Consider the following 27187-nt stretch of genomic DNA (forward strand, 5'->3'; position numbering starts at 1 on the left):
TTCTTAATTCAAAGCAAATGTTCCCTCCAAAGGGAATAATTCTTGTACTTTAGATCCGAGCAGTAAGATTGAATCAGCTGTAGGTGTTCTTTCTTCTTAATTCAATGTTTCTATTAAGAAAAAAATGAGGAAAATGACACAGCCCTACTCCTTCTCCTCAACTGCCCCAGCATCTGAGAAAAATTAACTGCAGAGAGGAAGACCATGCAGAGTACCCCCAAAAGAGCAGAACTTACCAGAGAAATCACCTGGTCTTTAAGGCAAAGGACAGCCAATGCCCCTGAGATTAAATGTTGATACCCATTAGACCTACATTTGTTCAGCTTTCTTCCAACTCCAGGGAGTAGAAGGAGTGATGGGCTACTTCTCTGTTCTCCGGCCTCACAGAGCAGTGCTGCACTTAGCTTCCTTCAGCAACCTCCTTTTGTAAGAAACGTACCAAAGTCATCACACACATTATCCCGGATTTACATGGCTCTAGGATGAGAATCTAGAGCAAAAGATAATATACAGCTGTTAAAATACAGACTCACAGCCTAGTTGAAGAACCAATCTGAACAACTAATCCTGGTTTCTCCTCTTAATTCTGTCCTGCTTCAAAACCTAAGTCCTTGGGCCTTGATTGTATTCTGTGTTTTCTGGTCACTTTTCCAGGCACCATTCTCAGGTTCACATAAAACCATTTCCCTAGAAATTCTTTCTCTTTATTCCTCCTCTTCCTATTGCCCATTCTTTGTTGGATGCTGTGTCCTCTTTTATTCCTACCTTCTGAAATCTCTTAAATTGCTTCTTTTTCTTGATTAATCTAAGCCCAATTTAGCTCATGTTCTCAATGGCCTTCTCCAGGCAACGCATTGGATTTCTGAATTCTTCCTTCCCTCTTCTTAGAACATTTTTCTTGACTTTCAGACATCTGTTTTCCAGTAATCTGGAACAGAGGTCTTATGTTCCACTGTTGTTGGCCAGTTTCTGGCACAATCTTGTTTGTAGTTGACCATACAGAATATTTTCTTATTTAACTGGGCACCATGGTGCACACCTAGAGTTTCAGCTACTTGAGAGGCTGAGGCAAGAGAATTTCTTGAGCCCAGGAGTTCAAGTCCAGCTTGGGCAACATAGCAAGATCATTTCTCTGTTTTTGTTTTTTTAATTATCTAGAGCAAATAAGAAAAGACTACTACGCTGTCCATAAAAGAGGAATCTGAGGTTAATCTTAATATTGTAGGATCACCTTCCCTAGCCTGGGAATTTACTGTTTCTAGCACTTTGGGATGATTGGTCTGGTCAAGGTAAAACTTGTGCCAACCCCATGATAAACCAATTAAATAACATGATATAAGTTTTGTTTCAGATGAATATTGTTCTAGAAAAGAGTACCTGTCAAATTACTTGTTGGACAGTGTTAAGTACTTGTATCAGTAGACTAATAGGGAAAAGTTAAAGAGATGTCAAGTGATTCTTCTCAAGACAGATGGAGCCTGATCATATACATACATGAAGAACAAGGAGACTTTTAGGAAAAGACATCGATCTTAAGAACAACAGAGATGAGATGATACTTTATATTAACTTAGGTTGGCCTAAAGAGTTTAAATTAGGAATCCAATATATTGACTTACAGTGTCGTCGGCGTGATTGTTATTGGCTGTACTGAATCTGTATGGATCTGCAGCAACCTCAATTCTTGCCTTCTCAGAAGAAAGAATTCAACTGAGGGGTATAAGACAGAAGGAGTGACCCAGGCAAGCTTCAAAGCAGGAGTGAGAGTTTGTTAAAAGCTTTAGAGCAGTAAGAAAAAGGAAGGAAAGGAAAGAAAAGAAGGAAAGTACAACTTGGAAGAGGGCCAAGTGGGCAAGTTGAGAAACGAAGTGTGGAGCTTGACCTCTTAGGGTCTTGTGTTACTTCTCCCCACTCTGAGATCTTACTGAGAAGCTGCTGATTGGTTTTAGGTGTTTTCTATTAGGACACCGTCATTCCCTGGCACCAGCTGTGACCAATTATGACTTTTGAGAAACACTTAACAATTGCCTGACCATCACCTAATGGGTCACCCAACACTCCTAGTGTGTGTGTGCAGAACAGGGGGAGACCTTTCTTGCCCTGCTCATACCTAACTAGCTACCCACTGTAACATAATTAACAAATCATCATCATGACTCTATTTCAGAACTTGGTTTTCTTTAATAATCCTCCACCTGCCACATTGAGTCAACTATTGGAGGTGATGAGCTGGCAGTTTTCATCGTACGTTGGTCGTGGCCTTAATTCAGATCAACTCAATATGCTGGCAGAGAAGCTTACAGGTGAGAGCTGGTAGATAGGGAGGATTTGCCTCAGTTTTTGGTACTCAAGCATTTTAAATAACCAGGACGCTATTACTACTATTAATAATAATGATGATCATCATAATTTATGGAATGCCTACTATATTGCCAGGCACAGAGCTAAGTGCTACATTATCTTTGATTCTCAGAAAAGTCCTTCAAGGCTAACCTTATTCTATCAATTTTATAAATGATTGTATTGGAGTGCAGAAGTTAAGTGACTTGTCATGGATGCATGGCTAGTACCTAGCAGAACCAAGCCACAGACCAGACTTGTCCAGATCCAAAGTCCCTCCCTGTCTATTCCTCACCCCAGTCTCCAGCATATGGAGGTCTATTCCCCACCCCAGTCTCCAGGCTATGTTTCCACTAAATATGATGTGAAGCCTTAACAGTGCCTTGATCGTTCATATTAACGTCTCAATTGACATTAACCAGCTGGAAAATGATTCCTTCACAAAGTCCAGGAAATGTAATAGAAATTTAAAAACACCTGGGCAATACTTAATTCTGCATACCAAGGTTTCAGCTTTGACTGAGATTTCTAAAGTTTGCAAACTAGAGTCATTGGTACTACACGTACCAACTATAATCAAACTTTTTCTAAAAGAATCCTAAGAGAGCTGTATTTTGACAAGTCAGGGTTTAACATATTTAGCATCAAAAAGAGTTAAAATTAGATCTATATGCATTTCTAGTTAAAATACGGCCAAAGATCCATTTGTGCAGCAGAAGTAGAATCATGTGTGATTTAAGCTTGACTCACATGGTGCTGGGATGGTTGCCACTTGTGCCTACTCCTGGATCAATACGTACTTAAATAAATTAAGGTTTCAGAAAATATTACAAAATTTACTTAATATAAATACATGTTTTGATCCTTATTTAATTCATAAGCAGCAATAGTAGGCATTCAATAAATATTTGTTAGAGTGACTAAAGCTTTTAAACATGTAGTATAGATAGCAATCACATCCTTTCAGACCTTTATCAAATTATTCTTAGGAGTATAATTTCCCTAAAAATTTACATGGAAACTCTCGTATCCTTTCACTGCTCTGGATCAAAACAGCCAATGGCTACTTATTGTCTAATAGATTTCTAGTCTATTTTTTCCACCTAATAGGCAACATTCCTGGTAATCTAGCTACACCTAACTTACACAAATTTGTTTTATAATGTTCATTCACCAACATTAGGCAGCTCTTCCTATCTCCTGTATGAGCCATGTCCATGACCATCATGCCTTGTCCTATATTATTCTTGCTCTCCTTCCTCTCCTCTGACAATTTATATTCTACCCACCCATATCCTAGATACCCACCTGCTTTCTAAACCATAGTTTCTTCACCAAAAATCTTCTTTTCTAGATAATAAATTTCTTAGGAGCAAGGATGATGTCTTATATTTGTACTGTACCTAACACTCAGTACTTTGCAATCCCATATCAGGCGCTTAAGAAATGCTTGAAAGGGAAGAGGGAAAATATCTAAATTGACCACAAAATTGAAGCATCTCGTTGTTGAATGAAAAATCTCGTTATTTTCTTTCATTTCAGTCCATTCTGGCTACACTGATGGTCACCTCACCTGGGCCAAGTTCTGCAAGGTACAAACAGGGGAGGGGGGACATCATTTAGATACATATTTTTAATACAGTGTTCCTTTCTAAGTCTCTATATTACTACCTGGAGTTTTGAGAATTTCCCACATAAGGATATTTTTAAAAGAAACTAAGGTGTTGTTCAGTTTAAAGATAATATTTTATTGAAAAATTGACCTTACATTATAATATCAACATTATTACTTAAATAATCATTGTCTTAAAGTGCTTGTTTATTCCTGTAGGAACATTTACCTGGTAAATCATTTACCTTTTGGACATGGCTTGAAGCAATATTGGATCTAATTAAGAAACACATTCTTCCCCTTTGGATTGATGGGTGAGTTATAGGCTATATTTTTCATGTGAGTTAATTATGTTCTTTTTTTCTGTTGTCATTGGTTTTCTTCTATTTCTTTTTCTCTTATCCATGTTTAGTACCATAGAAAAAAATAGTTGCAATTTCTTATTCTTCGTGGAGTATCACTATGTATATTAATCTACATATAAGTACTTCAGATATGAATGACTTTTGATTATACTCAAAACAAACTTTAGGTCTGCTCTTTGTAAATGCAATAAGTGATCAGATGCAATAATGATCAGATAAAATCATGCATGTTCTATTTTTAGGTATGTCATGGGCTTTGTTAGCAAAGAGAAAGAACGGCTCTTGCTGAAGGATAAAATGCCTGGTACCTTTTTATTAAGATTCAGTGAAAGCCATCTTGGAGGAATAACTTTCACCTGGGTGGACCATTCTGAAAATGGTATATACTTAATAATGTTTATTCATGTGAAATTAGTTTTCTTAAATTTGGTTACCAGTCTTTCAGTTTTTGTAAGTGAATAGTGTGTTGATCTGTTTGTCATGTGTTCAGTGGGTCTGAATATTCGTTGTTGCAGCTGTCTCAGAACAGGGTACCTATGAATTCCAAAAGCTCTATTGTATGAACAATCTATACTGTCCAGACAGCAGAAGGTCTGACATTGAAGTGATATGAACTGACAAGTCACTCCAGTGACATGAAGATAATGTGGGCAGGAAAAAATGGTCACAAGGAATGTGTACAGGAACCTGTATATTTCTCCAATTTCTGTTTTTCAAGGGGAAGTGAGATTCCACTCTGTAGAGCCCTACAATAAAGGCCGATTGTCTGCTCTGCCATTTGCTGACATCCTGCGAGACTACAAAGTTATCATGGCTGAAAACATTCCTGAAAACCCTCTGAAGTACCTATATCCTGACATTCCCAAAGACAAAGCTTTCGGCAAACACTACAGCTCCCAGCTTGGTGAAGGTTAGGTTCTTTTGTTTTGTTTTTTTTCCTTAAGATTTTGGAAAATAACCTCATATTGGAGCAAAGTAAATGAAGTTCCTCTTTTTGTTTACTCTAATTTTTGTGAGATCTAAGGGACATACAGAGGTCAAAGCATTAGAAATGAAGTGGTATGTCAGCAGCTCCTGAAAAGGGACTGCTGGGCTGTCTAACACTAGCAGAGTAATAAGCAGCTGCAACTAGACTTCACCATGGCTGTGGGGGCCTCTCACGGCCGCTTGGAGAGTTTCAGTTTTCTCCTTCATAAGACAGAAGTGATGCAGACTTCATGTCTATGACTAAGGGAAAGGAAAAGAAAGAGGGGATAATGATGAGAAGCTTTTAATAGCAAAGCAAGTCTGTATTTTGCAAAGGAACCCCAGTGTTTATAAGTTTTATATTTTTAACCTTACTGTGGTCTTACACCTCAGGGTATTTGTTCATTTTCCAGGGAGGGTATCTGTGGATCTGTGCTTCATCCTCTCCCTCCTCCCACACTTCCAGCCTACCTTTCCTGGTTGTATCCTAAGGACCTAGAACAATGCCTGGCCAAAACAGGCATTCAGTAAATATTATTCTAATATATAAAAGAAAATTCATTAAATTGCTGTGTAATTTTAAGGTACATTCACCATTCTGTTTCTTTAATGAAAGTGTATACAATCCATAAAAATCTTCATCTGTAGCAAGTAAATCTCTGGGCACCATCATGTAGAATATCCTACAGTTGCCACTCACAGACTGGCAGCCACCTGACTTCATGCCCTCTGAAATAAACAAAAATACAAAAGAAAATAAAAGCAAAAAACCAGTGGCTCTTCAATGACTTTCAACAACTAATCAAATGAAATAACAAATATCAATGCAACAAATTAGGATTGGGAAATTGGAACAAATACTAGTTCAGCATGGTATACCTGAGAAGTTTGGGGAATTTTTCCAAGGGGAGGCTTGCACGTGATGGTTACTGCAGTACAAAGATACTTTCGGGAAGACTGATGTCTGTACTTCGAAAACATTTGTAATCATAAGCTTCTGATTGCTGTCAATTTTAATGAAAAGAACTGGGTTTTATCTCCCAAAACATGACTCAATCAGTCCTTATAATCAAACGTAAATGAAACAGAAGATAGGTAATATAGTTGATTCTCAATTTTCCCCACACAGTTTAGAGGCATTAATATGTAAAGTCAGATTAGGCCTGCTAAGAGATTTGTTTTTCTCTTCTTGCACATTTTATGCTTATCTAAAAGATGTGTCCCCTATTTAACAAAACATTTTTGTGGATCACTGAACAACTGTATTATCTCTCTTCTTCTTAGCGTTGCTAATATTTTTCTAGACACTTTTTCCCCACTTTTATTGATAATATTGACATTTTTCCCCCAACATTGTGCCTTTTTTTTTTCTAGTTTCAAGACCAACAGAAAGAGGAGACAAAGGTTATGTTCCTTCTGTTTTTATCCCCATCTCAACAATGTGAGTAATCTTAGTCACATGTAAAATTTCTTTTAGTAAATGCTTTCCTATAGGAGATTTAAAGATAAAGCAGAGTACACATAACTGAGAGCAAAGAATTTTAATGTTCAGTATCCCATTTCCTTTAATACATAAAGCTAGCTTTCATGGCACACTTAGCAATCTATTGTGACTAGAATTATAAAATTCCCCTTTTACATGCCATATATTCCATAGCACGTTGAATGTTCTGATATGAAATGAATTAGACAACTCAGTGTCACAAATAGATGAAGCCCTAGAAATGAGTTCCTGACACAGTAAGTCACCGTGAGCAGTGATTATTTTTTAATCCTTGTCCACATTGACCTTGTTATCTTTTTAAGCCGAAGTGATTCAACGGAGCCACATTCTCCATCAGACCTTCTTCCCATGTCTCCAAGCGTGTATGCAGTGCTGAGAGAAAACCTGAGTCCCACAACAATTGAAACTGCAGTATGTTCCCTTTATTTTCCATTGCTGGTCAAAGGCATTTCCAATGATGCAAAGGTGGTGTGTGAATCAAAGGGCCTGAAATTCTGCCTGGGTAGGGAGAAAACACATGTTTTGGAACAAATTCATAAGCATAACACAAAAGATGTCTGGATGGTGTTGCTGATGTTATGAGTGTTGAAAGCAGACACCTTCACTTACTTAAACTGCTTTAAGTTCTTTCCCTCAGAAACCACCAGAGGGCAAAATATTCCTATACCCTACTCAAGCGCTATCCCTGCTTGCACCATGGGCCCTCTCATTCCCCACCACTCTTCTTTAGCAAACAACATTTATTGGTCATGATTTATAAACCTAGTATACTATCTAGTTTACTAGTTACTTAATATCTAGTAAACCTAGTTTGCTATCTTAACAGGGCAAGCATCACAAATTGCAATTTTTCTTGATTATGACTTGCATTTCAAGAACCTGGAGCCTTGTCAAGTAATATGTGAATAACAGTCAATAGCATAATAATGTTCTCCTTTTTGAGAATTGAGTCATAATCTTTAATGCAATAATGTTAGTTAGGATGCATCCTATTTACTCGTATCCGCCAATACGGTCAATGGGTTCAAACCCCCAATTTACATGAAAGTGAACATACATCATAATAATAGAAACTTGGAGGGACTTTAAACCTCAAAAAATTATATCTAGTTGGTTTTTAGACCTTCTCTTCAAGATTTCCATAGATGAAAAATTCACTTTCCTTTGATAGCTTATTCTATGTCAGTTCCCTTAAATCATCAAGTTATTTATGTCTAACTGAACTTTTACTACATTTTGCACCCATTTCATTATGTTTTTGGTAGACGAACAGGCCTTTTTGTTAAAACAGTTTTCTGTCTACTTGAAAGGTACCTTTTATTTTAGATTGATCAACCCCAATTACTTTTGCAAATACTTAAAGTATTTTAACTAAGTAATAGAAAAATTATAGAGTAATTAGTAGAAAAGAGGAGGTTTATTTACACAAGAAATAGTGATTTATTTGCAAATCAGTAGTTTCCTCAAAGATTATTTTCATTTTTAATTTTAGATGAAATCTCCTTATTCTGCTGAATGACAGAATAAACTGAAAAACCAAGAAAGGAAGCAAATGAAAAAGTTTAAAGACTGTTCTTTGCTCAACAACCACATTTTATTTCTTCAGCTTTGTAAATACCGGGTTCTAGGAAATGTTTGACATCTGAAGCTCTCTTCTCACTGTCATGGCACCCCCCCAGTTGGGAGTGTTGTGACTGAAATGCTAGAAACCAAAGTTTCAGATAAACTTGCAAGATAAGACAACTTTAAGAAACCAGTGTTAATAACAATATTAACAGAAGACTTGCTTGCCTGTGTTTGGTTTATTTCTGATTTGTCTCTCTGGTGTTCCTTATGAATTTCGCTAGAAGATGTAAATATTAATGTTTCAGGGTGGGTCAAGAATAACAAAGTCACACCTACACCTCAGCAGGAAGGCCTGAGAGAAAAGCCAAATAAGCCAATCAGTGTGATGAGTGCTACCAGGCAGGGTGATCACAGTAGATCCAAGATGAAAATCATGATGGAACATTAGCAGAAATTCACAGGACATCGAGGGCTGAATTATGAAGCCTCCTGAGTGCCATGTCAACATTATCCCAACTATGGGGTTCAACAGCTGCTGGTACCACAGGAGGAGGGATCCAGAGTCATTCTTGGCGGTATCTTGGGCAAACTGCACTGATTTTACAGGTATTATAAGCAGACACATGGGTTAAAACAACAACTCATGAAATGAGGACTAGGAGAATAACAGCTCTGGCCGCGGGTGACTGATTTTATTCATAGATTGTTCATTCTTCATCTGTAGAAGAGGTTAGACTATGTGAGTTCTATGATCCTTCCCAGCTCTAATAGTCTCTCTGGTCCCATGAATGCAACCTAAGACTAGGGAAAGAGGTTTAGAATGACAAGTTCCATTCCTTCAATTTTCTCTAGTAAACAGGAAGGGTAGGTGGTTTCCTGGATAGTAATGTATGTGAATGGCAAGTCTATTTTGGTCCTTGCCTCACCCCAACTGGATGTTTAGTGGTGCAACTGCCCAGCTGCTGTCCTTAGTAACAGCAAGGAGCCCTCCAATGCTCAAGAACTGGAGAGCTCTCTATGCCTGCTGAGCCCTGGGGATGTTGCTGCACCAGCTGAGGAAGTCATCTACTGAGGCATCTGCTGCGACCAGATGCAGAAAAATCCAGAACCAGGTTTCCAAGGTGAGCCCTGACTGCAGAGTCAGAGAAGGCAGCCCCCTCTGAAGGGCTCTTATTTAATTCCTTCTGCCCACCTCCAGTCCTCCAGACAAACCAAACAGGCAGAGGCTAATGTTTGATGGAAAAGAGTTCAAGGGAAAAAGTTTTTAGTATAACCTGCCCTTTCACTTAGAGAGATTCCATCTAAGCAACCTCATCCCACCCACATGTGCCCAACTGGCTCCTAGATTGTTCCTATGGAACAAACTCTCCACCTCCTCCAAGGCCAGTTCCTTTACTCCTTTGTGAGCTCCCAAATGCTTTTAGGGTGAAGGCATCTGTTTGATGGAAGGGTTCATCTTACTGGAGGTGCATCCTCCCAGTCTCTACTTCTCTCCACAAAACCCAGTTTTCTAAAATTTGCCTGACGTGTGTGTGTGTGTGTGTATGTGTATATATATATATATATATATATATATATATATATGTATGTATCAACTGGCAGCAGAATTGGATGAAATAATGTAAACCGGAGCATGACTATTACAGTTTTATCTTTAAAGAAGTAATTTCCTACCAGGAAGTACTCTTAAACAATTGGATTTAGACAAAAAAAGATTGCAGAAGCTCTTTGCTCCTTGGAATTTATCAAAAGTACAATGGACTCCTACCTATTTCACAGAAGTTTAAAAAAGCTTGTCAATATAGAGCCTGGTAGCAGAATGTCAAGGTTTTCTATGTGATCATAGTCATCATTGTTATTTGGGGGTAGAAAATAAAGGACATCTGTAGTTCACTTTCTACAATATGGACAATGGCCATGTTATAAAAGCTCAATGAGTGGCTATTTTTATTTAGATTCAGAGAACCAAAATTAATTGATCCCAGAGTTATTGACCCCATAATTACTGACCCCAGCTAATTGGGGTTAATTAATTGATCCCAGAGTTATTGACCCCAAAATTATTGACCCCAGAGTTAAGAGTTATTTCCCAAGAGTGTGATTCTTGTGCTCTAAAAATCATTTCTGTGGGGGTGTCTTATTTCATTTTGTGTTGCTATAAAGGAATACCTGAAGCTGGATAATTCATAAAGAGGTTTATTTGGTTTTGCAGAGTATACAAGAAGCATGGAACCTGCATCTGCATGTGAGGCCCTTAGGCTGCTTCTACTCACTGCAGAAGGCAAAGGGAAGTTGGTGTATGTAGAGATCACACGGCAAGGGAGGAAGCAAGAGACAGAGTGCGGAGGTGCCAGGCTCTTTATAAAAACCAGCTCTTACAAGAACCAACAGAGTAAGAATTCATTCGTGTCCCCCACCATGGGAGGGTATTAATCTATTCATGCATCCACTCCCATGACACAAACACCTGCCATTAGGTCTCACCTAACACTGGAATCAAATTTCAACATGTGATTTGGGGAGACAAACATCCAAACTATAGCATTCCTCCTCTGGCCCCCCAAAACTCATGTCTTCCTCATGTTGCAAAATATAATCATCCCTTCTCAATAGTTCCAAAACTCTTAACTTGTTCCAGCATCAGCTTGAAAACCCAAAGACCCATCTGAGACTCAAGGCAAATTCCTTCCAAGTATGAAACTCTAAAATCAAAAACAAGTTGTTTCTTTCCAAGATGTAATGTTGGTACATGTATTGGATAAACAGTCCCATCCCAAAAGGAAGAAATCCATAAAAAAGGAGCAACAGTACCCATGCAAGTCCAAAACCCAGGAGGACAGATATTAAATCTTAAAGCTCCAAAATAATGCTTGACTCCACGTCCTGCATCCTGGGTACACTGGTATGAGGAGTGGGCTCCCACGATCTCAAGGAGCCCTACTCCCAAGGCCACTGGCTGCTCTCACAGGCTCGAGTTGAATGTCTATAGCTTTTCCAGGCTGAGGTTGCACACTGCTGATGACTATACTTCTTGGGTCCTTGTAGCATCAGCCCTAATCCCATGGCTCCACTAGGCATTGCCCCAGGGAGACTCTCGCTGTGGCTCTGCCCCTGCAGCAGACTTCTGCCTGAGCATCCAGGATTTCCTATACATCCTCTGAAATCCAGGTGGAAGCTGCCAAGCCTCCATGACTTTTGTATTCTGGGCACCTGCAGACTTAATACCGTTTAGACACCAGCAAGACTTATGGCTTATGCCCTCCAGAGCTTCGACATGAGTCCTACCTGGGGCCATTGAGGTCATGTGAGCCATGGCTGTGCGATCTGGAGTGGTGGAGATATGGGGAGCAGCAGACTGGTCACAGGGCAGCAGTCTCCAGGCCTGTCCTCCCCCCAAACCATTCTGTCATCCTAGGATTCTGGGCCTGTGATGGGAGGGTCAGCCTCAAAGGCATTTGAGAAAAAGGCATTCTGAAATGCCTTCAAGGCCTTTTTCTAATTTTCTTAACTAGTAACACCTGGCTCTGGTTTAGTCACAATAATCTCCTTAGCAATGGTTGCTCTGTAGCACCCTCAGATTCCTCACACCCTTGGATTCCTTGCCTAAAAATGTTCTTTCCTTCTCTATCACATGGCTAGTCCATGAAATTTCCAAATTTGTATATTTTGCTTCCCTTTTAATTACAAATTACACTTTTCAGTCATTCCTTAGCTCCCATAATTTAGCATAGGCTTTTAAAAGTAGCCACACCACTTCTTGAGTACTCTGCTACTGAAATTTCTTCTGCCAGATACCCTAGGTCATTATTCTTAAGTTTAGCCTTCTATAAAGTCATAGGGCCTGAATACAATGCAGCCAAATTCTTTATTACCGTTTAACAAGGTGATATTTGCTCCAGTTTCCAGTAAGTTCCTCATTTCCATCTGAGATTTCGTCAACATGACCTTTAGATTTCTATCAGCATTTTGGTCACAACCACTCAGTCAATCTCTAAGAAGTTCCAAACTTCTTCTGAGTCCTCCAAGCTCTTCCAAACCTCTGCCTGTTACTCAGTTTCAAGCCACTTTCACATTCACAAGTATCTTTATCGCAACCTCCTGTCCTCAGTGCCAATTTTCTGTCTTAGTCTGTGCTGTGTTGCTCAAAAGGAATATCCGAGGCTTGGTAATTTATAAACAATAGAGCTTTATTTTGCTCATGGTTCTGCAGACTACAAGAAGCATGACACTGGTGCCCGCATCTGATGAAGGCCTTAGGCTGCTTCAAGTTATGGAGGAAGGGGAAGGGAACCTGGCATATGCAGAGATCACATGGTGAGAGAGGAAGCAAGAGGGAGTGGGGAAGGCACCTGCCTTTCTTTAGCAACTAGCACTGTCAGAAACTAACAGAGTCAGAAAGCACTTACCTTTCCCACACCCAGAGGGTGCTAATCTATTCATGAGATCTGCCTCCATGACCCAAACACCTCACATTAGGTCCCACCTCCAACATTGGAATCAAATTTCAACCTGAGCTTTGGGGAGACAAACATCCAAACCATAGCAGAGGGCAATGAGGTTTTGTCAGGGGAGTCCTGGGGAGATCTGTTTAGTTAAAGATAAGGTGTGCTACATGAGCAGGAGATGCAATGGGAAGGGAATTTGGACCATGTTTTGACCAAATTCTACCCCAGGATATTTTTTTCTGCCTACTGTGACTTAGTCAATTCGGGCTGCTATAACAAAGTACCACAGGCTGGGTGGCTTATAGAAAAAAAAAAAAACAACAGATTATTTCTCACAGTTCTTGGGGCTGGGAGTTTAAAATCAGGGTGTCAGTCTGGTCTAGTTCTGCTGAGAGCCCTCTTCCAGGTTGCAGACTGTCAATTTCTCATTGTATTACAGGATGGAAAGACAGCTAGAGAGCTCTCCGAAGTCTCTTTTAGAAGGGCACTAATCCCATTCTTGAGGGCTCAGCCTCATGATCTAATCACCTCCCCAAAGCTCCACCTCCTACTACCATCACTCTGGGGACTAGCAATTCAACATACAAATTTTCAGAGGGGAACACAAACATTCAGTCGGTAACAAACTAGTGGCAAATAAGCAGTATTTAATGAAATTGAAACAAAACATAGATTTAGTTTCACTTCTCCTTTCACCCATCTCAGATCAATCACAGATATACATTTTGTTAATGACTTTTCAAATTTAAAAAATCACTTTAAGCACTTGTACTATGAATGCCTTCATCTGTAATAAATGCTGCAAGAAGGCCAATGAATTTCATCAAAAACTAAGGTAGCAAGAACCCTACCCCACCAAAGCATCATAAAAAACAAATATACCTCTGGCAAATTCAAAGGATTTTTCTTTAACTCCACAGTTCAGGAAGCCCATGCAACTCCCCACAGTAAAAGAAAAAGGATTAAAGGTCAAGCCATCCGAATACTCTGCTCTAGCAGTAGACAGAGAGGCCACACATACCATTTGGCCTCTGTGTGCACATGCTCCAATATCTGACAGAGTAAAGAAAGCTTTTTTCCAAATTGACTAGGAACATTTATTGATTTTGTTGATGTACTTTTGAAAGTCTGGCTAATTGACATATAATTTACATACAGTAAAATTCACCATTTTGTGTGTGTCAGCCTATGAATTCTGACAAACTCATATCGTTGTGTAACCACCACTATAAAGACAGAAGATTTCTACCAGAGTACTCACAAAGGGGATGCCATAAAAACATGGGGAAGGACATTCTCTGTTTCCTTATAGTAAAGACAAGAAAAAATTTTATGTAGCTTCATGTGTACACAGAGGGCTCTACTAAAATTGGATAATTTCACTCCCTACTTAAATTTTTGAATGATTCACGATGCTCTGCATTAGCAGTTCTTGTCTGCGGTGTGTGGACAGAATTCAAGGGGCTCATGAATTTAGATGGCAAAGTTACGGTTTTATTTCCACTAACTTCTAACTACAGTTAATTTCATTCAGTTATAAGGGCAGCAAACCATAAACCATACCACATTTATAGCACAATTATTAAAGTTATCTCAAAATATTGTTTATGCTAAGCACAATTTTGAAATTGCATTAATTGAACCCACTGCTAGATCCTATTATTTAATGTCATTAGTAAATAAACATTTGGCCAGGTGAAGTGGCTCACGCCCGTAATTCCAACATTGTAGGAGGCTGAGGTGAGAGGATCACTTGAGCCTCAGAGTTCAAGACCAATCTGGGCAACACAGTGAGACTCCATCTCTACTCAAAATACTTTCTTTTTTAAAATTAGCCAGGTGTGGTGGTATGTGCCTATGGTCCCTGCTACTCTGGAGGCTAAATGGGAAGTCCACCCAGGAGGTCGAGGCTACAGTGAACCGTGCTGCCACTTCATTCCAGCCTGGGTGACAGAGTGAGACCCTTCTCAAAAAAAGAGAAAAAAAAATAATTTACATTATTATATCACAAAGTTGGTTTTAATATATCACAAAGTTGGCTTGATACCAGCATCTCAATATAATTGGTTTTCTTTCGAATCTTATGCATCTTATCTATTCAACTAAAAACATTATTTTTTGAAAAACGTGTGGGTTTCATTGGACTGTTAAATGGGTCCATGGCACAAAAACTAGGTTAAGAATCCCAGGTAGGAGGCTGGGGCAGGAGAATTGCCTGAACCCGGGAGGCGGGGGTTGCGGTGAGCCGAGATCGCTCCATTGCACTCCAGCCTGGGTAACAAGAGCGAAACTCTGTCTCAAAAAAAAAAAAAAAAAAATCCCAGGCTTGGATAAAGACCATAATTCTCAACAGATCTTTCCAAAGTCATGTATTACTTAGTCTTCTCTGAGTCTTCAGCGCATCTCCCATCACTCCTCCCCAACAGCTTCTTATCCACCCAACATCTGCACACAAGACTGACTGAACTACTTTCAGTTTCTATGATAATGTTCTCTCCACTTCACCTGCCACATCCTCTCAATTCTCCAACCCCATCCCATCTACCCCTGCACCTGGATAATGTTCATGCATTCTTCAGGCTCTGGAAAGCCTTTCTGCCAGACACACGTACACACACACACACACACACAAACGCACACACACGTATGTGTATGCCTCAGGTCATGCCATGCCTCCTCCATAGCATCCTCTAGATCCCCAGCACAGTACACCTTTGGTGTAAATGATATCATCTATTTTCCTCAACAGACTCCAAGCAAGCTCTGTTAGGCTTGAGACCAAGACAGCCCTGCTCACAGTTATATTCCTGGAATCTAGTACAATCTGGCCCTGAATAATTATTTATTAATGATTTGGTGTTTGAACACATTTGAGGATGGTGATTCATTCCTTCCTTTCCTTTGCTCTTTGGGCTGCCTGCAGAACTAAGCTAGAATTCTCTTCAACTCCAAAATCTAAAATCATGAAACAGTCCTCAGTGTTATGCTTCATCCTGATTAACCAAACCACACTTGCCTTTGATCACACAGAGGGGACTTCCTCTCTATCTCACCCTTAACCTCCAACAGACATTGTCTAGAATTACACTGTTTATCAGCTCACTCTAACTTCCCTTTGATTTAGGTATTATCTCAGGCATGCCTAACATCCTAGACATCTACCTACTCACAGATGAACCAAGTGTTCCTGAAATCTCCCCTAAACTGTCCATTAAACTCAAAGCCATTACTATTTCTGCCCCCAGTAAAAGTCCTCCACAACACTATTAGGTTAGGCTTGACAGTCATCCTCTTAGATGTCTCACAGACTGCTGCAGACGGAAAGAACTCTGCCATCCAGAGAGGGCAGAGAGAGAGGAGAGGTTGGAAGGGGTGTAGAGTAGTAGAGTTCTCATTAAAAATCCTTTAGGGAAGTTTTTCTGGACTATGCCTGCTCATTATTCTCTCCCCTGCTCAATTGTGGCTTGATAGGTCTTAGAGCCAGTGCTGAGATCTGAATGTCTGAATTAACCTGTGATTCCTGATTCTATTGCTAATCAATGATGTTCTAATCATTCGTTCAAAAAATATTTTTGAAATATTTAAAAATGTGTATATCAGGCCTTGTCTTGCTTAACCAGGGTTTCTGAACCACAAGACACAGAAAGCGATTTGCTTGACGATTTTCTCAGTTCTCCCAGGGATTGTATACAGTGCCATTTTAGATATACAGGAGACCAGGGAATTCATTACACACATAGATGCCCTGGAAAATTAGGCTGAATTGTTTCATGGAATCCTGGATGGAAAAGGCTATAACACAGAACAAAGTCCTTTCTGTTGTGAACTTATACATTGGCAAGGAGAGATGAAAATAGACAAACAATAAACAGGGACAGATTTTACAAGTGTTAAGAGGATTGCAAATGTGACGCAGTCACTGGAGAAAGGAATCAATGAGGGTATCTTTTAGGAGATGATGACTGAGCAGAGACCTAGAGAATGGGAAGGAGGCAGTCCATGAACACAGCCAGGAAAAGAGCATCCCAAAAGAGCAGTGTATGTATGCACAGGACTCAGGCAGGTAAAAACCTGGGGTATCTGAGGAACAGAAAGAGGCCAAAGGAATGAAGGGGAGCCTAGTGAAATATGGGGAGAGTGAAATAAGATGAGTGAGAGGGGTAGGTAGGGGAGACCAAATTGTCAGGCCCTATAGGGAACGCTAAGGGCTGTGGCTTTTATTGCAAATGCAACAGGGAGCCAGCAGAGGCTTTTACACAGGTGAGTGGTGTTATAAAATTTGTTTCGTCATTGAAGTGATCATCAAACCAGGTTCCTATAGAAGAAATGCCCCCCAATTCCCCACCTAGGTCTGGCTTGCACAGGGCAGGCCACTAAGAAGGGCTCCATGCTTGGCTTCATGCTCTCCTGTCGCTTTCTTGAAATTCTTAATTAGTTTTGAATAAAGGATCCCACATTTTCATTTTGCAACTGGCCCTGCAAATTATCTAGCTGGTCCTGTGTTCTAACAGGGGAAAACAAACGTCTATTTGCATAGCAGAACTCTGGACTTTAGGGTCGTTTGTGTGCAGCCAAGGGGTGGTCCTCCCTCACAAGAGGCTGGAAGTTGGGAGCCAATGCGGTCGTCCCTTTCACACACTGGAGGTTCTAAGTGGGTGCCGGGTTCACCCTAAGAAGGCAGAGCCCCTTAAGAGTAGGCGAACAGAGCCCAAAGAAATCCAGTCTCGTGCCTCATAGAAGCATTAGGTAAGTCACAGACATTACACAAAAGTATGTTTCCTGGGCCAGTCGAACTTTCGAAATCATTGTCCAGTAACTAAGCATTCTCCATTATACTTCTCCCACTTTCCTTCTGGTATAATCACCATAACTGAGAAGGCACGGGGGCGAGAAGACCCCAGAAGAAAGAGGCAAGCCCCACGCAGACCGAGCCTAAGGATGCCTACAGAAACTGCCAGCCCACCACCTCTGGTTCAAGGGCAGCCACACAGGCTGGCTGAGTGTCAGAGCTTACCAGACAGGAAAAGATCTGAGTTAGTGCGAGTGCAAACTGTGTAGACAGCGAAGTGAAGCGGGTAAAAACACCCATTCAGGACAAGGAAAGAAATAAACGTTGGAAGTGGATGAGTAAGGTTTCCAGCACCCTAGGTGCGGAGATCAGCAGACGTTCTCCTCCCTCTCTCTAAGGTGAATTGGCAGCCACCCGCGCCTCCAACTTCCGTCGTGTGCGGGGCTAACACTCGCGAGTGGGACCGCGTCCCGCAAGCCAATATGCAGCCCCAGGGGAGCGTGCTGACAAGGGGCCCGCCGCCTGGGGGGAAACCACTGTGAGGAAGTGGGGCTGGCTGCCGGAAAACCCCGCTGCGCCTGCGTACTGCCCTCCGGCTCTGACTTTCGCTTTTCGGTTTCCTCTCAATCCTTCTCCTTCTCGCTCCCGGGCAGTTTCCCCGAAAGCACGTGGGGCGGCTCTTCTGAACAGTGGCGTCCCTCCCTCCGCGCGCGCCCGGCCAGCTGTTTCCTAAACCATTCAAACTGCACCACGCAAAGCCAGCAGCCGGGCCTGGGCCGGCTTGGGCTGCTTTCCCTAGGTTCTAAAAGCAAAGGCTCCTAAGTGTTCCTGAGCGGGTTTTAACCACGTATGTAATAGTGCTCACGGTAAACATTAAAAAAAGTTATATAGAAGTAATGTACTACCCAGGAACATTAGCATTTTAGACTGTTTTTCCTCCCTTTTTCTCTGTTTCCATTTATTTACATTTCTATATATTATTACAATAATAGGATAATACTATGTTTTCTTTCTGTCATTTTCTTTTAATTTTATACGTGGATATTTTCCAATGTGAAATTAAATAGTCTTTGAAAGCCTAACTTTGATATTCTACTATATGAATTGTGCTTAACTGTCAGTTGAAAAATTAGGTGGTTTCTGATTTTTCACTATTATAAATGAAGCTGCTATGAATACCACTCTGCATAAATCTTTCATCTATATCTGATCGCTTCCTTATAGCAGATTTCTGTAAGTTCAAGAATATTATAAAAACTTCTAAAAAAATGATTATGTTCCCTACATTATAATCATTAATAGAATTCTGGTCCATGTGTTATTTTTCCTTAACGTGAAGAACACAGCTTACTTGCATATGGCCATTTTCCTAAAAGTAATCATAGCTTTCCTCTATGTTGGGATGAAATATGCCATGTACATACTGCGATTTTGTTGAAACCATGATATGCATCCCTGCATTTTAATCAGCTGTTACGTAGGAGGTCTCCTGTACTTATTAACTGGGAAAAAAATACACACACCAAGACAAGTAAGTGATGGTACAAAACGCAAATCCAGAGAACTACAAGGAATGATAGAAATCCTTTATTTCAATTCTGTTATATTACAGATGAACGAATACAGTTTACACTGATGAAGTGACATTCACAGTATAATAGCAAGCCTTACAAAAGGAGGAGAGGTGAAGCGGCATTGACTGGAAGTTTTGGAAATTCCTACCATCAGATATTTAGCTTATAACATTATTACAAACATTGGGAAAATATAGATGAAATGCAAAATAGTAGCTGGAAGGAAAATCTCTTAACACATTACTGTAGATTGGTTCATCAGATTTGTAGCTGTCATTTTGAAATAGATCCAAGGCTGTAAAGAATGAGCAAAGAGCCAGTAGGTTTTTTGTTTTGTTTTTTAAATAGGAATGTGGTAAGGACACAGATAAAGTATTCCTTGAGGATGAGAGATCCCAGGGGAAATTCCCAAGGTTGGGAACGACAATGGACCTGTCCCACTTAAGTAAGTTTCACTTACTTGTTTTAGAATTCAGTTGTAGGATATTTTGCTTCATCTCATAAATTCTTTATAAGTGATCTATTGCTATATAACAGATGAAACTACTCCCCAAACTTTGGTAAAACATCAACCATTTATCAATACTTGTGAGTCTATTGTATGCCAGGGAGTTCAGTTCATCTGGGTGAGGCCCACTTGATCTTGCTTGGGTTCTCTCATAAATCTGAGGTCTATACTTGAACAACTGCTCTGACTCAACTGTGATATGTGCAGTCTCTCATGCTCCTGCAGGCCAGCTGGACTTCTCATGGAGGTTGGGCAGAGTTCTGAGAGTGGAGTATATAAGGCGTCTTGAGGCCTAGACTCCAAATGTCACAATGTCACATCTGCTGCAGGGTGGGTAAATAACAGAGCAAGGAATAATGTGGTCATTATTGAAAATAATTTATCAGGAGAGCCTTCTTACTTTCAATTTCATTTAATGAGAACTACATAACTGATATCTTTTTGCCTTGGTTTGCAGGGTCCACTGTATTCTTTATTTATCTAGTTATTGTAGATATTTCTGTCATAAGTTGCTTTAAATGCCTTGTGCCCCAAGGCAGGTATAACTAAGTAAATACAACTGGATGATTTGGGAATGAAAGGAACTGTGGTGAAGAATAGGAATGATACTGTGTTTTCTCCAAGCAAAAATGAATTTCCTCCTAATGGGAAGTGTAGAGTAGTTCTTAAGTCTTTCTACTGTAACATCATGTGAATTAAGTGATTTCAGTTACTCATCATATGATATAGTTTCTGAATTCCTCACTGTCCTTGATTCTCCTTTGTCTGTACACCAGTTCAAGGGTGGCAAATAGTAAATTTCACCTTACCTGTTGTTTCTGATTGATTGTTGGTGACAAAGTGTGCCCTGTCATTTGTTGCTCTTTTAAATCCAATACAAGTAATTACATTTATTGTTTTAAAGTTACCCAGCTGATGGGAGGCTGAGACAGGAGAATCCTCTGAATCCAGGAGGGGGAGGTTGCAGTGAGCCAAGATCTCGCCACTTGGGCAACAGAAGGAGACTTGGTCTCAAAAAAAAAAATAAAAGTTATCCAGTTGAGGGCGGGCACAGTGGTCCACATCAGTAATCCCTGCACTTTGGGAGGCTGAGGCAGACAGATCACTGGATGCCAGGAGTGTGAGACCAGCCTGGCCAACATGGCAAAACTCTGTCTCTACTAAAAACAAAAAATTAGCTGGGCTTGGTTCCATAGGTCTGTAATCCCAGCTGCTTGGGAAGCTGAGGGACGAGAATTGCTTGAACTCACGAGGCGGCAGTTGCAGTGAGCCTAGATTGCACCAATGCACTCCAGCCTGGGCGACAGAGCGACACTCTGTCGTAAGTAAATAAATAATATCCAGTTGGTTTCAGACCAGCAGCAGCAGCCTGTTAGAATATTTAGGTAATTTAGAGTTTTGATTTAGCATGGGTACCTGAGGTATGCTGTCTCCTAGCACAGGGAAGGAGAATACAAGAACAAGTTATCACAAAGAACATGCAGTTTCAGGTCAGATGGTGTATACATCACTCTGTCCGTATTCCTTTATCCAGAACAAGTCACATGGTCCAGTGTTAAGAGTTACAGCACACAGAGAGGTATACTCTACCCTTAGTGAACCATCCATGGCAAGGGGTGGGAAGGGACAGAAGAGATTCAATCTACAGATTGAATAATACAATCTACAGACATAGTGTTAGCTGTTTTTTCTAGTTTTGTGTCTTTTGCAAGTTTGACGTCGTAGATATAGAGATACAGCTTCCCAAGTTGACTGTTAGGTGACTGTCACGTATTTGTATCTGTCCAATTCTGGATTTCTAGGTTTTTGTTTGATTTTAGTTTCATTGCTTTTTGAAGCGGTCAATATGTTATGTAGTAACAAATAAAATATAAATAGTTTATCCTCCAGGAACTTTGACTCTTGGAGGCATAAGGATTGGACACTTCAAAAACTGTAATGTTGCCGGGCGCGGTGGCTCAAGCCTGTAATCCCAGCACTTTGGGAGGCCGAGGCGGGTGGATCACGAGGTCAAGAGATCGAGACCAACCTGGTCAACACGATGAAACCCCGTCTCTACTAAAAATACAAAAAATTAGCTGGGCATGGTGGCGTGTGCCTGTAGTCCCAGCTACTCAGGAGGCTGAGGCAGGAAAATTGCCTGAACCCAGGAGGCGGAGGTTGCAGTGAGCCGAGATCGCGCCATTGCACTCCAGCCTGGGTAACAAGAGCAAAACTCCGTCACACACACACACACACACACACACACACACACACACACACAAAAACAAACAAACAAAAAAAACCTGTAACGTTAGGGTATAGTTATTGTCAAAGTAAATAGAGACACATGTATTATTTGGTCATTCAGAGACCCCAGATTGATTGCTACAGGTTGAGATGGTTCTAGAAAGAGAATATAGTATTTGGGCTGGGCTTTAAAAGGTGGGTAAGGATTTGGTAAGCGAAGAGAGTAAGATTTGCCATTTAATGTGTGCAAAGGGGCAGAAGTCAGGAAATTAAAAGCATGGGTGGAGGGTTGGAGATAGACAAGGTTAGTTGGGAAATGGGATAATGACAGAAAAGTCTGGAAAGAAGAAAGGGACATTTTGTGGAGGATCCAGACGAGTAGACATTTGTGTTTATCATACATGCAAGGAGAGTTGTTAAGGCTTTTGAGCAGCGAATGACTATATCAAGGCAGTATTTTAAGAAATTTAATTTGGCAAATATAGTGAAGGAGAAAGAGATAAGAAAAAAGTAATATACCTAGAGGTTAGCATAGCATTCCAATTCTCGACTGATGAAGGCCTATGGTAGGATATTGTCAGGAATGCTAAAATAAAGGGGGTTAAGAAAGGAAGCATCCATAGATCTTGACGATTCAAATAGGGATTTGGAGTGCCTGATAATCCTATTTGCAGTTGTTAAGAGTATTTAATTCATTCATCAATATTGAAGCCAGTATCTGTGCAAGTTTTATAGTAAAAGAAAAAAATATTTTTAACATGTAATCTACCCTTTCTAGAGTTAGCTTTTGATATGGGTTGGCTGTGTCCCCATCCAAATCTCATCTTGAATGGTAACTCCCACAGTTCCCACTTGTCATGGGAAGAAACTGATGGGAGGTGATTACATTATGGGGCGGCGGGGGGTGGGGGGTCTTTCCTGTGCTGTTTTTGTGACAGTGAATGAATCTTACAGATCTGATCATTTTAAAAATGGGAGTTTCCCTGCACAAGCTTTCTCTTTGCCTGCCACCATCCATGTAAGATGTGACTTGTTCCTCCTTGCCCTCTGCCATGATTGTGAGGCCTCTCCAGCCATGTGGAACCGTAAGTCCATTAATCCTCTTTCTTTTGTAAATTGCCCAGTCTCGGGTATATCTTTGTTAGCATCGTTAAGATGATTAATACAGCTTTTTTCAGAGAACAGTAAGTCATTGTCTTAGTCCTTAGGTGAGTACCCTTTTGGTGCCCTAGCAACTCTTTGCAGAGAAATCTGGTTTCACTGCTAACTTGCTTTGTGAGGATGTATGTGTGACAAGAAGAGCAAATAGATGTGCAGAGAATAAAAAATTGTAACACACAGCGCATATAGGCATATCCATGGGAAATTATTCAGCCTTCTCCTACCCCAAAGCCCCTAATTATTTAAGGCTTGACTCAAATCCCATCTACTTGAGCGAACCAATTGATTTCTTTTTTGAGACAGAGTCTGGCTCTGTGGAGTGTGGTGGCATGATCTTGGCTCACTGCAACCTCCACTTCCCGGGTTCAAGCAATTCTCTTGCCTCAGCCACCCAAGTAGCTGGGACTACAGTTGTATGCCAACATGCCCAGCTAATTTTTTTGTATTTTTAGTAGAGACAGGGTTTCACCAAGTTGGCCAGGATGGTTTCAATTTTCTGACCTCGTGATCCACCTGCCGCGGCCTTCCAAAGTGCTGGGATTACAGGTGTAAGCCACCATGGGCAGCCAGAACCAACTGAGTCTATAAGCATATATTTGAAGGTTTAATTTGTCTGGCTTCAGCAGTGCCTACCTTGGGAAGTGACATTTAAGTCGAGATTTTAAACTAAGATCTCAGAGATGAGTTAGCCAACAAAGAAGTTGGATAAAGCAGATGTTGACTCAAGGGGTTTTCCAAATAGCCACTGGTGAGAAGGCCCTGAATTTGGGGAGTTTGGTTTTTTGAAGAACTAAATGCTGAAGTAAGCAAAACAGAGTGGTACATTATGGGGTTAGAGAAAGAGATCAGGAAACCAGGGCTTTATAATATGTATTAAGAAACTAAATTTTATAAGAGCCAAGAAAAGCCATGGTAGGATTTTCAGGTTGGCAAATAACATGATCTGCTTTTCAATTAAAAAAACAAACAAAAAACCCAAACGGCTGTATGGAGAATGGATTAAAAGGGAGCTAAGAGCTGAAGTGAAGCAGCCATTTGGGAATCTATTGCAGTAATGGGAATGAAAGAAAGGGGAGGCTGCCGAAGAAATGTAGCAGAGTAAATGAGACTTGGGAATTAGGAGGAAGAATCAACAAGGTTGAGGATCAGATGTGGCAAGGTGAGGAAGAAGGCAATGTCAACCATGAATCCTAGCTATCTGACACGTGCCATTTCTAGAAAAAGGGCATGTTTCAAGAGAAAGGTGAGCTTGGTTCTGAACACAGTTTGCAGAGCTCACTGCACATACAAGTGGCGAGGCAAGTGTGGGTTGTAGGTGTGAAGCTCAGAGGAAAGGTGTGGACAAGATAAGCATGTAGGAGCCCTCCATCTAGAAGGAAATTGAAGCTGTGGGTGAGGTCTTCACAACAGTGTTGAGGAGAAGCCTACAAAAAGAAGCTGACCAAGGTCTGGACCCTGACAACCCTTAACATACAGTTTGTTAGTGGAGGTGGAGGTAGAAAGAATGCCAGAGAGGCAGGAAGAGGCAAGGACGATGTGTTGTCATCATGACCAAGGAAGAAACGTGCCCAATGCTTACGAGCGGTCAAGTAAAGTTAGGACAACGGAAAAGCGTCCCCTGGGTTTACCAACATGGAGGTCAGTTGCTGAAGGGAGGTTCTAGAGTGACGACGTGGCCAAATCTGTCCTCTGCCTGAATTCTAGGTGATGAAGCTCAATACAGAAACCTCCAAGTTTGGGCTTCTTCAAACATAGCGCGTCCTTTTAGTCGTTCTCTAAGATATGCAAACAGAACTCCAGTCCCCAGCGCGCAACGCGGGACTGGGTTGCAGCACGCCCACGCAACGGCCCCGCCCAAAGCCGGAGGAACCACCAGGCGCGCAGGAGGAACAGCGGCCTGCAGAGGGAGGCGGTAGCGCCCGCGGAACAGCCGCGTCCAATTGGCGAGTGCGGATTCGCACGGTGATTGGTGCTGGCGGAAGGGGGCCGGGGGTCGGGGGCCGGCGCTGCCTTTTCTCTTGCAGCGTCGTTTCGCTTTCCAGCGCAGTCTGCGGAGGGGCTTGGGTGCACCGGGGGACCGCGCCTGGCCTTCCCCAGACCCAGCAGAGGCGACCCGGCGCGCCCGGAGAGGCTGCACCGCCGCGTCCCCGCCTAGCCCTTCCGGATCCTGCGCGCAGAGTGAGTGGCCGTGAGGTTCCGGGTGCCGGGGTGGGACTCGCCGGGACCGAGTCCTCGGGCCGTGCATTTGGACGCCGGGCGAGGACGGGCTGTCTGTGCTGACTGGCGAATCCGTGATCCCAGAGAAAGAACGCGTCCCAGTATTCCAAGTGCGAGCAGTGCCATCTGTTTTCGGAGATGGCACTGCTCAGCACGATAGCCCTTGCTAGTCGTGCTCTGGCAGTAAAGAGGACTTGTGAAATAGAATTTTCCTCTAGAAGTCACCGCACCTTCCCGTCTACCCTCACTTTCTCCCGTTTCCGCCCCTTTCCATCAGTCACATTTTCTTCTTTTCGCAGGAAGTATCATTTGCTGTATGCCATCCTCGAGAGCTGTCTAGGTTAACGCTCGCACTCTGTGCATGCCACCTCAACAGTCTTGGCACCTAACGTGCTGTACGTAGCTGATCTTTTGGTTGAATCCCCAGGCCCTTGTTGGGGCACAAGGTGGCAGGTCAGTAAATGTTCATGGGATCCAATGAATGAGTACATGACTTCGGAATCTTAATTATGTATCTATGTTTAAAGATGGAGGAGCTTAATGTCTTCCTGTAGTTTAAAAGTGATGTTTAGTTTTTGCAGACCACACCCCCACTCCAAATAATATAATTACTCTTAAAGAAAATTCTGACCAGTATTGAAGAGTTCTGGGGTAGGCATGCAGATGTGTGGTCGATTGTGCTTTGAATGTGTTTTGTATAGATAGGGAATTGTTTTTATAGAACAGAAATAGGACTTGAGCCTCCGGCACCATCCATTGTGCAACTGTTGCTTAATGAGGATGCTGGACCCACACTTGTGAGATCCAAATATGGTTGCTTTTTATTTTCTAATTCCACCTGAAATATACAAGATTTCAATTCAACAAACTGTTTTAAGCATATAGTATATATGCAGGGCACTGTTCAAAGTCCAGAAGAGGTTAAAAGGAAAATACCCCCACTACTCCACCCCACCCACCTTCCCCGCCGCAGGCTCTGGAGGCATCATAGAACTTTGCAAGAAAAACTGGAACCAACGCTCTAATAGAGGTACAGAATTCAGTGAGGCACAAGTCAAAGAAAGCTTAATTGTGAGTAAGTCTCAGATAACTTTATGAAAGAAGGGGCTTTTGTACATAGCTTTGAATGCTGTAGGATTTAAAGATGCAACAACTTGTAGAGAGGATGTTTGCAAGGGCGAGTAGCAGCTAGAGAAAAGCAGAAATGTTGGGCACACTTGAAAAACAGTAAATGATTTGGTGACTGGGTTGCTTTGTTGATGGATGAAGACAGGGTGGGGTGGAAATCAGCCTAGGAATGGACAAATCATAGGATTTTTGCACAGGAGAGTGATGTGGTCCAATTTGTATGCAGCAGAGGCTGGATTGGGAAGGTGGAGTGTTGGAGACAGGGAGGCAGCAGGTCTTGGGACTGGAGAGGAAAGAATCACCCCTTAATTTTGGATTTGAACTAGGTGTTTGGGAGTTAGCCACGCACCTCCCTGAGTTGGTAACAGGTTTTGTTGGAAGATGAGATTGATTCCAGATTTGTGAGCATGAGCTTATTAATTTACCTGTTCTGTGCCAGGTGCTCCATATGTGCTAGCTCATCCAGCCTTAACCAACTGCGGCAGGGCGCGGTGGCTCACACCTGTAATTCCAGCACTTTGGGAGGCTGAGGTGGAAAGATTGCCTGAGGTCAGGTGTTTGAAATCAGGCTCAGAAACAGACTCTATAGAGAATCTGTCTCCACAGAAAATTTAAAAATTAGGGAGACTGGGCACAGTGGCCCACGCCTGTAATCCCAGCACTTTGGGAGGCCAGGGCGGGTGGATCATCTGAGGTCAGGAGTTCTAGACTAGCCTGACCAACATGGAGAAACCCCGTTTTTTCCTAAAATACAAAATTAGCTGGGTGTGGTGGTTCCTGCCT

General features: G+C 41.5%; 2 protein-coding genes across 3 annotated transcripts in view; both read left to right on the top strand.

The window, feature by feature from the left end:
• Positions 1 to 13978, top strand: part of STAT4 (signal transducer and activator of transcription 4) — a 116446-nt gene extending 102468 nt beyond the window's left edge. The window contains exons 17-24 of one of the 2 annotated variants that reach the window (XM_017500678.2): positions 2168 to 2303; positions 3883 to 3932; positions 4172 to 4266; positions 4560 to 4696; positions 5036 to 5227; positions 6658 to 6724; positions 7090 to 7198; positions 8280 to 8569. In XM_017500678.2, the coding sequence (XP_017356167.1) occupies positions 2168 to 2303; positions 3883 to 3932; positions 4172 to 4266; positions 4560 to 4696; positions 5036 to 5227; positions 6658 to 6724; positions 7090 to 7198; positions 8280 to 8306 (813 nt within the window). In that variant the 3' untranslated portion in view covers positions 8307 to 8569. Of the gene's footprint in view, positions 1 to 2167; positions 2304 to 3882; positions 3933 to 4171; positions 4267 to 4559; positions 4697 to 5035; positions 5228 to 6657; positions 6725 to 7089; positions 7199 to 8279 lie in introns of both variants that reach the window. The other variant, XM_037728547.1, reaches the window with a different exon arrangement.
• An 11109-nt stretch (positions 13979 to 25087) lies between these two features.
• STAT1 (signal transducer and activator of transcription 1) overlaps positions 25088 to 27187 on the top strand; it is a 42975-nt gene continuing 40875 nt past the window's right edge. The window contains exons 1-2 of the mRNA XM_017500682.2: positions 25088 to 25237; positions 25576 to 25729. The gene's annotated coding sequence lies outside the window, so the exon portion shown is untranslated. The remainder of the gene's footprint in view (positions 25238 to 25575; positions 25730 to 27187) is intronic.

This window comes from Cebus imitator, unplaced genomic scaffold (assembly GCF_001604975.1).
Source record: "Cebus imitator isolate Cc_AM_T3 unplaced genomic scaffold, Cebus_imitator-1.0 Scaffold268, whole genome shotgun sequence".
Taxonomy (NCBI): Eukaryota; Metazoa; Chordata; class Mammalia; order Primates; family Cebidae; genus Cebus; species Cebus imitator.